General features: G+C 28.9%; 1 protein-coding gene across 1 annotated transcript; it reads left to right on the top strand.

Annotated features, from left to right (window-relative positions):
* The first annotated feature begins 8,867 nt into the window (after positions 1–8,867).
* LOC131610106 (uncharacterized) lies at positions 8,868–10,439 on the top strand. Its single transcript, XM_058881979.1, has 3 exons — positions 8,868–9,711; positions 9,899–9,970; positions 10,056–10,439. The coding sequence occupies exons 1-3, from the start codon at positions 9,073–9,075 to the stop codon at positions 10,059–10,061; spliced, it is 717 nt and encodes a 238-aa protein (XP_058737962.1). The 5' UTR covers positions 8,868–9,072; the 3' UTR covers positions 10,062–10,439.
* The last annotated feature ends 3,032 nt before the right edge of the window (positions 10,440–13,471 follow it).

Genomic DNA, 13,471 nt, shown 5'->3' with positions numbered 1-13,471 from the left:
TGGGCAGCATGGACAACATGGTTTGCTTCATGTTTAATTGCACAAATGATAGCATTTATTTAGTAGTCACTTCTATTAATAAAACAATATAGTATGTTATCACCAAAATGGTGTTTGATACACAATTTCCTTTGACCAATGAACAACAACATTGGTGTGTGAATAAAAGGGCATGAACCGGACACGTTTCCTGTGCAATCACCAAGAACTTGTAGTTTTCTAATTGGCCAATAGCAGTGAACAGTGGCCATGTCTATTCCTAAGTATGGTTTCACGTTTCTTTTTGTGGCCAAAGGTACATCACTGCAGTGTATTGTTTCATTCAATAGCATATATATCACTCACATTTATTAATTAAATAAACAACTAGCAATGAATGGTCCTTTCAAATCACCAATTGTGTTACTACTAGTTACTTCTATCGATAAGCATGATAGGGTATTTCACATGTGGACTTTATTAAACTAACATCATTAGCCAAGTGGGTGAATAAAGGGGAGTAAACGAAAATGAAACAGGGATGAAACAGGGCACTTATTATTTGACTCATCAACAACTGTAGCGAAAATAAATAAAGGTTATACACAGAACTCTTCTCCCAATGTACACGTTCAGTACCGCCTTGCAGCCATGTTATTCATTCACTAAGTTCATATGGTGACATCATTCGGTGTCATCCATCACTACTCCACCCCCATTTTCGTTTCTAAAACAAATATATGAACACAGGGTGTTTGTTCCAGTATTAAATCTTGTTTTCAAATCCAAATTTTCTACAGATTTCAATATACTAACAGAAATTAAAACACATACTTTATAAGATTTAACTATGAATAAATATAATATGTTAATCTAACAATTACCCCATTATACTAACCCACAATGATTAGGGATTCTCCCCCTTACCTCTTGATTTCTCCTCCAAAACCCTAGCTCCTCTTCTTGTTCCCCTCCTCCACTTCTATTCTTTAAGCCAGAAAAATGAAAATGATGCTCCTACTCCACATTTCCTCTCTTACTATCCTTATTTATTATATTGGGCTTTAAAAGGAATAACACTTCTTTAATTGCTTATAACCCCAATAAATAGGCCCAATTAATCTAACTCTCTAATAACTTAATTAACTCTATTAAACACAAATGCACTCGAGTTTAATTAGTTAAATTAATAATTAAATCTCATAACGATTAAATAATTAATTAACACCCAAAGAGTATAAAATATTATAATAAAATAAATACTATAAAAAAAAGGGCTGTTACACATGTTGTTTCTTTGGTTTTTGCGTTTCAATTGTGAATGATTTTTCTGTTCTATTGATTAGAGAATTGTGGATATGATTTATTCATTTTGTGCATTCTTAGTATGATAGGTATGACTAAAATCTGAATTATACAACATTTGTGGTAGATCATTATCCCTTGTGAGATTTTGAGCCTAATAATGGATAGCACGTAAAAAATCAATTTCCTTCTTTCTTGTGTGATTTCACTCATGTTTGATAGTCTATAGAACTTGATTTGACTTTTGTTGAAACTTTTTGTTTATTTGCGCACACTGATATGATAAAGGCAACTTGTTTTTGGTTTTATTTTTAGCCACTTAGCCAAAAAACTCAACTCTAAGTAATATCATCCCTTGTTTGCAAACCCCTTGAGCCTATTGATCCCATTCGTTTGTTTAAAACTCATTACAAGCCCAAAAAGTGAAAAACAAAAGTATCACCCTAATCAAAGGGTTGAAAGATTCTTGTGTGGGGTTGAACAATATATTTTTGATGTTTCAAATGTTGGTAGAAAAAGAAAAAAAAGAAGAAAAAAAAGAGAAGGATTTCAATACGTACCCCTTCTGGAAAAAAAGAAAAAGAAAAAAGAGAAGGATGTAAATACATACTCCTTCTGAAAAGAAAAAAAAATAAAGGAGAAAAGAAAAGTGAATCAGTTGTGAAGTTTTTGTTTGAAAGTAAATGAAATTAATTGTAGTTCAACTTCCTTAGTTTCCTTCAAATTTCATTTGACCCTCTGATTTTTAGCCTAGTACCCCTTAAGATTTATCTCACCCTTACCTTGGACAAGTTACAACCTGAATAAAAGTCATTTTCATATTTGTGTGCATGTATTTCAATTGTGGATGTTAGAATTTTTCAATTGTGTACCTGAATAAAATTTCTCTTGAGTTCTGGAACATACCTCACATTATGAAGAAGAAACTCATGGTCATCAAACATTTTAAATCTGATCGTACCAATACCACGAACCTTGCAAACCTTATTATAACCAAGGCGGACTACTCTACTTGCACCATCTTTAAAGTTTCAAAGTATTATATTCTTGGAAACATGTGATAAGAGCAACCTGAGTCGATGACCTAACTATCTTCAGTTTTCAAACTCTATACTACTAGTATATCGACATCCTCATAACTTTCCTCATCCAAGGCAACTGCAGCTTGAACAAAATCTCCATTGACCTTTCTCTCAAGACAATCTCTTTTAAAGTGAACGATTTTTTGACAATTAAAACATTTACCTTTGACTTGTCAGACCTCTTTGATTTTAACATTCCTTTACGCTCACCTCCTCCTCTTGACACATTTAAGCTTTCACCAGTATCTTCAATCTTCAAATCTTTGGACTTTGAAAATTCTTTGGATTTCACCGCCGTCTAGACTTCATCCAATGTAATAGTTACTTCCTTACCATAAAGAAAGGCATCCTTAAAGTGCTCAAAGGATTTGGTTAATGAACTCAACAAAAGCAAAGCCTTGTCCTCATCATCAATCTTTACTTCAATATTCTCAAGATCATCAATAATCTTGTGAAATTCTGTAAGTTGCTCAACTATGAATTTATTCTCCACCATTCAGAATGAATAAAGTTGATGTTTCAGATACAACATGTGAGCCAAAGACATTGTCATATACAATGATTCAGGTTTTTCCCATATAGCAACTAATGTTTGCTCCCTGACGACTTCTCTTAGAATTTTATCTCCGATGCATAAGATAATGGCACTCTTAGCCTTATCCAACATCTTGGTCTTATGTACCTGTGTAAGCCCTGTAGGCATCAATTCTTCACTCTTCAAAGCATCAATCCACTTCTATTGAATTAGAATTGCTTGCATCTTAATTTTCCACAACCTGAAGTCATTGTTTATCGAAAATTTCTCGATCTCCCATCTACTAACCATGGTGCTCACTTGTAAACAATATACCTCTTTGCTCCAAGCTCACCACACCACTTGTTGTGAATCTTGTGGTGAATTTTATCGTAATTCACAACAAGATTCACAAAATATCTTTTGAGGATGTTGCTGCTTATGATGTATTAATTGGTAATTTGTTTTTCCTATTTGCTTTGAATGTCACAATGGTATGTTTTCCGACCCACTTTGAACTAGAATGGTGAATCCTTGTTTTGTTTAAGAGCATTCATCTGCGGTACTGTTTACTATTTACGAAATCTTTCTGAAGCTTTGTAAGTTTGTAATGGATAACTAATTCCAAGGCAAAATCTGTTGATTACAGGTTCCATCATACTTTGAGGTTATAATAATTTTAACCAAGTTTCTATTTCGTTCGATTATATTATGTAATTCTTGTTTGCTAAATTCGATTATCATAGAATATATTGATTTAATTTGATTTTTGTATGATTCTTAACTATAATCACGTTGGCGTTTGCTTAATTCGTTATCGTATTTGATTAATTTATGTTTGCTTAATCCACGAGGGCTTAAATCTGTTTGTTTAATTCGGATAATAGGAACTTACATCACATAAAACCCGTTGCGCTTGTTGGTAAGTTTTTTTAGTGGAATAGGAATAGATTAGGAGATTGAATTTATAATAATCAATGATAAGTCGGAACCAGAATCAGTAGATTAGCCATTTTAGCTTATTTCATAATCACTTATTTTTAATCACTTATTCTAAATCGAACCTAAAACCCCCTCGTTTTAGTTGGTTAATTTTAATCAAGAGTCCTTGAGATACGACACTCGAGTTGTCGTTACCGTAAACTATATTTCAAAAATACTCGTTTTTTATCCGCGCGTGACAACAAATTAAGGGTATGTTTGGATTGGCGGTGAATATAATTGATTCAAGCATAATTGAATTTGGTAGAATTGATTTTAACATAATTTAGTTTAGCATAATTGATTTATGTTTGGATACATTTATGTAAAAGTGAGTTGAACAATAAATTTCAGTATAAAAATCACCCAAAATCAATTTTGAAGGTAGAAGTTACAAATTCTAGCTTCAAGTATAATCAATTCTGGAGTCATGATCAATTCTACTTTTGATAAAAACAAACGTCTCAAAATCACCCAGAATCAATTCTACACCTCTATAATTGATTATGGGTCTTCCAAAAGCCAATCCAAACATGCTACAAATTATTCAGTGTAGAGGTCATAGAGATAGCGATGATAAGATAATTTGTTCAGAATATGTCAACGACATAGCAATTCATCTTCCTTTCATTTCTTGCGTTCCTTCTTGACTTCATCTCAGTCATCTTCTGTTGGTTCTGGAATTAATGTCAAATCAAGATCTAAGACATAGTGAATTTTTAGGGCAGTTAGAAGAAATATCATCTTGTCTTGCCATTTGGTGAATTTTGTTCCATCTAACATGAAAAGGTCTTGGTTCATCACTTTCATGTTTGAAACTGAAGCCTCGATAGCCATACTTTGAGATACTATAATAATGTTAGATAATGCTTCTAAGTTAAATGGATCCAAACTTGAATCGTGAGCACATCACTTTCCTTATAGTATTTCAAGCACTCTCAGAATGTCTTAGAGTCTACAAGCAAGAATTTCCAAGATAATTCATCCTATACTTGAATTTGCACAAGACCGATGAAAACTCGAGAATAGGAAGATGAAATCTGGAATTTTGTATGAAAAGGATAGTTTTTTTTATAATGTGCTTTTCTGAATCTAGAATGCTCAATTTATAGGCCAAATTAATGTTGTTTCACAAAGTTGCGACCCTTGTTGAAACACTTCCTTTTAGCAACACTTTTACTAAATATTGTATTGTTTCGTCTATAACAACACTTTTTCAAATGTTGCCTATATATAATCTACAACATTTCCCGAAGTGTTGTCTATTTTCGAAATCAAAAATCAAACTTAAGCAGCGACTATGCCCTCAAACACAGTCCCGAAGCTGGAGCCAATCTCGCCGACGAGGGGGTGTATAAAGGAGACAAATGACATAAAGCCTGAGATCACCACAATTGTTAATGTGACACTTTATCCTCTTTAATTATTTTGTTTAGCTAATGAAAGTAACTTTTTATGAAAGCTTTTAAAGTGAGTGATATGTGAGACTATTTTCCGTTCATTTATTGTTTATTTACCCACTTGTGTATTTTTTTTTATCATTTTAGAACACATTCATAAATATTTATTATCATTAATTACAACAATAATTATAATAAGTATTTAAATAATATATACTATGAGCTATAAGCTAGTAAAATAAGCTATAAGCTCGTGATGAAAAGACCGTTACCAAACGGGTCTAAATTATCATATGAGCTTATAAGACATAAGACATAAGCTATAAGTTCGAAAATATGTCTTACCAAACAGAGCCATAATTTATTTCTTAAAAAAAATCAATTATTTCAATTTCTAATACATTAACTACAAATATTTTTTTAAAAAAACATACATTTTTAAACTCTTATAGATTGTCACAGAGTCACTTGTTAGCATTTTCTTTAAAATAATATATATAATAATTATATAATTAAAAATAATTTAATTTGTACCTACTAATAATTTAAATTATGATTTGGTTGAATGTATTGATATGTGAATATATTGATTGAGTATCCTATAAGCATATACTGTTAGATTTAGCAGTAAAAAACCTGAACAATCAAATCATCATTTTAGAAAGAAACCGAAACGAGATTCGGTAACATAGTAAAAACAAAAACACAGTAAGAATTGAAACCAAAATGCAATCCAATAAACTAAACCAAACCAACAACCATAATTTTATCAATGCCGTGACATCATTATCCTTTCCAAACTTGACCACCAAGTACACACACCATTATTCCGGTGTTGACCTAGCAATACACGGAAACAAGTTTTTAATCTTTCGCACAATTCCGAACCAACGGCCACGATTGCATCATTCAAAGTACATATAGTTGGAAAATATGATAATATATTACCGTGAAAGGAAAAGGAAAATAAAAAGATTAAATTCTTTGACTCTTAAGTTTGTTCCGATTCCATGCCTGTTGTTTAAAATTTAAATTGACTTATTGATAAAATAATACAAAAAAATTGATTAAATGATAAATACTTATCAAATTAAATTCATAGAGTCAATGTAGGATAAAATAGATGAATGATATCCTGTTTTAATTTGATATTTGATGACACAGTAAAATATACAAATTAATTTCAAGACTTATTATTGGTCCGTTTATTTTATCTTTAAGATTTTGATATTTTTTGTATTTTAAAAAATATTTTTTATAAAATGTACTAAAATATTAAAATTTTATTTAAAATTTATTTTTATAAAGTGTATGATTAATTTTGACATCTTATAACATAAATATATATTATTGAAAATTAAAACATAGTCAAAATTAAAATTTTTTTCAAAAAAAAAAGTTTACTTTTTTTTTTATAAAAATAACTTCAAATTTAAGTTTTTTTTTTATTTTAAATTTTGATATCTAAAAAAGTTATCATAAAAGAAGGAAATACATAAAATAGTATTTTGAGAGTAACTGTTTATTAATATAAAATTATAAAATAGAATATTAATTTGTCTTTATCAAATATAATTTAATATATAAAATAAAAAGGAAATTTGATATTAAATTAGGAGATAATAAATAATAATTAATTTATTCAAAATTAAGTACTATGAAATATTTCATTATTAAATTTTTAAAATATAAATATATTTAGTTTTGTCATAATTTTTAAAAATTTATTATTTAGTACGCCAAATTTTTTAAAATTAACTAATTTATTTTAATATTTTTTATTGTTTCACTAAGGATAAAACGTAAGTACAATTCTTTAGGCGTGATTCTTATTATTTTCTAATAAAAATATGACAAATGTACTTAAATATCATTTATTGAATGAAAATAGGAAAAATTTACTTACGTGTAAGAGAAAATTATACACTTGTCATATTTTCAAGGGAAAATAATAAGAGGCACACCTAAAGAATTGTACATAAGTTTTGTCTTTTTATTAAATATAAAATTTACCGAATACTAATTTAAGAAATTATATGTATTTTTTTCAAAAGTAACTTTATATTTTGAATAAAAATATATTTTATTATGTCACTATTAAATGTGTATTAAATATATAAAATAATAAAATAATGATATCATATTTGTTATGTATTACATATAAAATAATAAAATAAAAATATCATATTTGTTATGACGCGTGTATCAAACAAGTGATAAAAACATGTTTATCTAGTCTATATCATATTATATATTTATTAAAATTTTTATTATATTTTTGTCTTTAAATCAACCGGTCAAAATGTTTACCAAATAAAAAAAAGGTAAAAGTTGAATGTTTTAAACAATTTTCTAAATATATATTTTTTAAATCCTTATTTTTTATTGATTTTTCTGTCTATATTCACATAATTGTTCATTTATTTTAAAAATATCCAATTTTGACATTTTTCTTCTAGATTTTAAATTTTAATTTTAAATTTAAATTGTATAATTATATTGTTTAATTTTTAATCTAATTGTTTGGAAGAGTGATTTTAAATTTTGAACAGAATATATATTTAATTAATAGTATAATGAATATCTAAAATAATAAAATAAAGATATTATAATATTTATGACATGTGTATCAAAGATATGACAAAATATATATTTATGAGGTTAATATCGTATCATATATTTATTTAATATTTTATTATATATTTTTTAAGAGTTTAATGGTGATCAACTGTTATCCAATGAAAATATATCATTTTATCATGTAATATGAATATTTTAAAAAATTTCAGTCTAATTTTACAGAATACGTAATCATCATTATTGACAATGTAAAATTAATTTATAATTCACGCATCATCTCTTTTTTCATTTTTTAATTCAACGTGACCATAATTACCAAATAAAAATTAAAAGTTTAACGTGTTATATAATTTTCCAAATAAAAAAATTTTAAATTTCTATTTTTTATTGATTTTTTTGTCTTGATTCACATAATTAATCATTTATTTAAAAATATTCAATTTTGACTTTTTTCCTTCTTGATTTTAAATTTTAACTTTAAATTTAAATTTATATAATTTTTATATTGTTAACTAGTCAAAAATATTATACCATTTGACTTTATTATAATTCTATATAATATATTTTAAATTACATGACACTCAATCTGATAATAATAATAATAATAATAATAATAATAATAATAATAATAATAATAATAATAATAATAATAATAATAATAATAATAATAATAATAATAATAATAATAATGTATACTCATCATCCAAATAAATTAAAAATAATAATTCCTTAACTTTAATAAGATTTTTTAAAAAGAATTTTGTTTAAAATATTTCAATATTCATTCCCCTTCTTATCATATTTTATTAATTAAAATAGCCATAAACCAACGGCCAGGATTGCATCATTTGAATTAGATATGGTTCACTAGAATAGAACGCACTTTTCATTTTGAAAAAATAAAAAAATAGAAAAACGAGGAAAAAGGAAATGAAACAAAAATCACCCAAAGCGCATTTTAGCAAATAGGCTAGAAATGAAGCCGAACGTTAAAACCGCTTTCGTATATATACATGTATACGAAAAAAAAAAAAACAAAAACACATTACGTTTTCCCGGCGAGTTTTCAACAAACCAAACCAATTTTTCTCTTTCGTAGGAGTTTCTCCGAGAAAATTCGAACTCTCTCTGTTCGGTTTTTCTCTCTTAAAAATCACTTCTCTTAGTTACTCTGTTTTTGGTTCTTGTTGTGTTGTGTCGTTGTTGTTCTCGTTGTTGTTTGTTGTGATCAATGGTGTTTTCTGGTGAAGAAGAAGAGAGTAACATGGCGACAGGCTCTGAGAGAGTGAAGCCTCTTCACAATTTCATGCTACCTTGTTTGAAGTGGGGGACTCAACGTCACCTGAGATGTATGAAGATTGCTTCCGACGAGGGATCGCCGTCGGAGTCTGAGAGAAAGAGGAGCAAGATCAGCGGTGACGACGATGGGATCGGTGCTGTTAGGGAGAAGTTGATGCTTGATCTGAAGACTGAAGCTGATAGGATGAAAGACGCGATATTGAGGAAGGAGAAAGAGAATAATGGTGCCGATGATGATGAGGTTGAGGTCGAGGTTGCGGCGGCGGCGAGGAGGGAGCGGACGTGGAATTTGAGAACGAGGAAAGGTGTTGGTGTTGGTGTTGGTGGTGGAGAGAGTGGGAAGGGGTTGTTGTTGAAGATTGATGAAAAGAAACCTAGCGTGTCGGTGTCGCCGTTGAGGAATGGTAACGGCGGTGTTAAGTTGAAGGGTGATTCGAATTCGAATGAAAAGACGAACTTTTCATTGACGTTGACGAAGAAGGAGATTGAAGAAGATTTCATGAAGATGGTGGGTCATCGGCCTCCGAGAAGGCCCAAGAAAAGGCCCAGAAATGTTCAGAGGCAAATGGATGTAAGTTGATTAATTCAGTTTAATAATTAATTAGTAGCACTAATCTATCGAGAGCACGGCGGTATCGAGTCGGTGTTGGTGTTTGACACTGACACACGGTCACAGACACCTCTTTCTTTAGAGGTGTGGTGCTACAAAGGTACTAATCTATTTTGATTTTAATGCTCATTTGATTGTTTTTATGCAGAATCTTTTTCCTGGTATGTGGTTGTCTGAGGTTTCTGCTGATGCGTACAAGGTTGCAGAGAATAATGGCAAGGTGTGTGTGTGCGGACAAGGTTCAAGTTTGAACTTTGATTTCAATTTTGATGTGAAATTAATGTTTGGTGTGATTTTCTGTGCAGAAATAGAAGGATTGAGAATGTGAAGATAGAACATTGGAATTTGGAAGACATATATTAGCTGAATGCTGGGAGCTGGGAATGACAGCAGCTTAGGATGATACATGTGACTATGATTGGATGGAGATTTTCCTGGTAGCACAGTTGATGTGTGTTTTTTGTTGTTTACAATGTTGTGTTTAGGTTTTATAGGGAATAGTTGATTCTTTTGTTTATATGAATAATTCTCATAAAAGATTCACCATTGGATGAGAAAATGTGGCTTCTGTTTCTATTAGGCTTTCATCAAGCTTTCTAGTTTCAGCAACTTCGAAGAAAGAAGCTATAATAATAATATTGACAATGTCAAACTTTATTTTCATTTACAAAGTCATTGATCCTGTTGAATTTTTTCTGGTCAAAATTTCAGTTCACTTATCATTATGTTTATGAGATTTGCATCAGATTCAGAGCCATATCCCATGCTCAAAGGCTTGGGATTTGGAGCAGTAGCTGCGTTGAGCGGTTTTCAATCTCAACCATCCGATTTTAAATTAACAGTCGAGATCACTTGGCGCTGATTTTGTTATTGTGTAATTTTACTAGTCAGATCACATATTAACGGAAGATATGGTTTACAGTATGTTATGTCAGCACTTGACATATATTTTCTTCTGCAGCACCAACTAGACATTACTGTCTTTTTGAACTAAAACAATGACCACAGTTTTGTCTATTTTTGCAATGCTTAGAATGAATGTTCTAATTTTAAACTGTCATCTGCAACTGTAACCGCGATTGCATCTCCAATATAAAGAAACTTGAGGTCTATCCAGTGTCATAAAAACCACAATTTCAACTGCATCACTCATATTTTTCTTCAAGATATTCTTGTGTGATATAAATGTTTGCAGTGTAACTGATATAACTCTAACCGCAATTTAAAACCATCTGAACCAATAGCTAACTGCATTTTAATTCCAATTTACTGTAACATATTTTACTTATTAATTGAGAGAAAATTATATGAAAGTCAATGTTTTTCAATTCCTCTTATAGGATTCTATGCAGGGCAATGGAAATGACTATGTTGACCATATAAGTCTAGTTAGCCACAAAAAGACGTTATCTAGTAGTTATGCGAATGTATCAATGGGATGTGTTTGGGGCTTTAGGCCTAGATGGTGGCCCTACTTACCTCACTTTGTGTTCAACATTCATAGAATGATGGCTTTTATTCTTTGGCGGGTTCTATCATCTATGCCATGTATAAATACTAAAAACTCACCTTAGAATTTCACCAAGGTCGAAAATGTTACTACTTTAAAGTAAAATGTTACATTAAAATTTTATCTAAAATCGACAGGGTCTTTAAAAATAGAAGTTCTTAATTTTAATCAAGTCTCTACTTAACCTGAGGACAATATAGACCTTGAATTTATACTTTTAGAATGTGTTGTTTATTGTCATTTGATTTTTGAATGGTTTTTTAAATTTTATACATGTCTGCCAATAGTCCATCACAAAATTTGTCTTAATTTTTTTTACAATTTCTTTATAGACCCCAACCTTCTTGGATACCCGCGGCAAAATTCCAAAATTTTTCCTATATTTTAGAAATGTATCTCAAAAATCATTTTTTTCCTGAAAAAAATTGATTTCGGAAGTGCACTTTCGAAAACACCTTATATTTTAAAAAAAAAGTGTTTTCGGAGATGCATTTCCGAAATCACATTTTTTTGAGAGGAGGTGTATTCGGAGATGCATATCCGAAATATTCCAACTTTTGATCTTGTAATGTTTCGGATAAGGTGAATCAATACAACTAATAGTATAATTAATTGTATTAATTAAAATATATTACTCCCTCCGTTTTTTATTATAAGTCGTTTTAGACTTTTCATACAGTTTAAGAAAAATAATAATTGTTGTATGAAAATGAGAAATTATGAAGGTTTTTACAAAATTATCCTTCATTAATGACATATGGAAATTAATGACATATGGAAGATAAATTTATATAATTGAAAGGAGAGAGAATAATAAATATTTAAGGATATAATAAGAAAAATAGCATTAATTATTCATTGGAATTGTAAAGCGACTTCTATTTAAATACAATTTTTTTCCAAAATGACTTATAATAAAAAACGGAGGGAGTATTAAATATATATCATTATAATCAAGATATAATAATAATATTATTCAAATAAATATTTAAATTAACACCTTACTTTTTTATATAAAATTAATAATAATAATAAAGATATTTATTTACTATTTTTTATGATACATAAAAAAATCATTTCATAAACTAATTTCACAAATAATTTTATAGTTAAAAAAATTTATTTTATAAACAAAATTTCCTAAATAATTTTAAAATTAAAAATTATTTTACTAACTTATATAAATGAAAAATATTCTTAAAGTAAATTTTGAATTATATAAAATTAAATATATAATTTATTCACTAAATAAAATTAAGACAAAATCTTGTAATTTTTTAAACTAAATGAAAAATGATTTTTTATCATAATTAATTATTAAAATAAATTTTATATTTGTAATTTTTATTTATTGTTTTGAAAAACTATGTAATACGAAATTTATATTAAAATATGAATAAAGTAGTAAATAGTTTTATTCTTACTTAATCTATTTTATTTTAAATTTTTGTTGAATAATTATTAATGTATTTATTTTTAATATAATCATAATTGTTCTGTATTAGTTATAGTTTTGGTAATTATATAATCATTATTATTATTCATAATTTACAAATTATATCAATTTTATGATATCTTAATTAATCAATATCCCAAAAAAATTTGGGATTTTTTCGGATATGCATATTCGAAAAAACCTGTGACCATTTTTTGGGGGGTTTTTTGGATATGCACATCTGAAAAAACCTCTGACCATTTTTTGGGGTTTTTTTTCGAATATGCATATCCGAATTAATCAAAATCTCAATTTTTTGATGTTTTCGGAGATGTATCTCCGAATTAACCAAAATCACAATTTTTTCGCAGATGCATCTCTGAAGGGTATTTTCGGGATTCCAGCAGGGGTTTTCACCCCTGGGGGATCTATAAAGAAATTGTCTAATCTTTTGAGTTAATTGACATCTGTGTAAAAGTTTTTGTTCTGGATTGGTACATGACCCACAAAACCAAATCAGTCCACAAAAGGCCCATCATCATGAGGGATTCATCCCACCACTACATAAATGGATATGTCTCAAGTATAGTTGTACAGGAGTACACATTACCTTCACTCAAAGTCATTGGATCATCATCTAACGACCATTCACGCTTCATGTGGGACAATTCAAAGACGATTACAACTTACAACAATCTCTCCTATATAAATGTGACTTTGAGTCACTCTAATGTGATTTATATAAATGTGACTTTGAGTCACACTACTGTATGATT

Source organism: Vicia villosa, linkage group LG1, assembly GCF_029867415.1.
Source record: "Vicia villosa cultivar HV-30 ecotype Madison, WI linkage group LG1, Vvil1.0, whole genome shotgun sequence".
Lineage (NCBI taxonomy): Eukaryota > Viridiplantae > Streptophyta > Magnoliopsida > Fabales > Fabaceae > Vicia > Vicia villosa.
Note: the sequence above shows the minus strand (reverse complement) of the source record. Positions and strands in the feature narration are given on the sequence as shown.

Excerpts from the sequence above, each read along its gene's own strand:
- LOC131610106 (XM_058881979.1), top strand. The coding sequence starts at position 9,073 with ATGGTGTTTTCTGGTGAAGAAGAAGAGAGTAACATGGCGACAGGCTCT. Across the intron at positions 9,712-9,898 it reads ATGTTCAGAGGCAAATGGAT|AATCTTTTTCCTGGTATGTG; the intron begins GTAAGTTGATTA and ends GTTTTTATGCAG.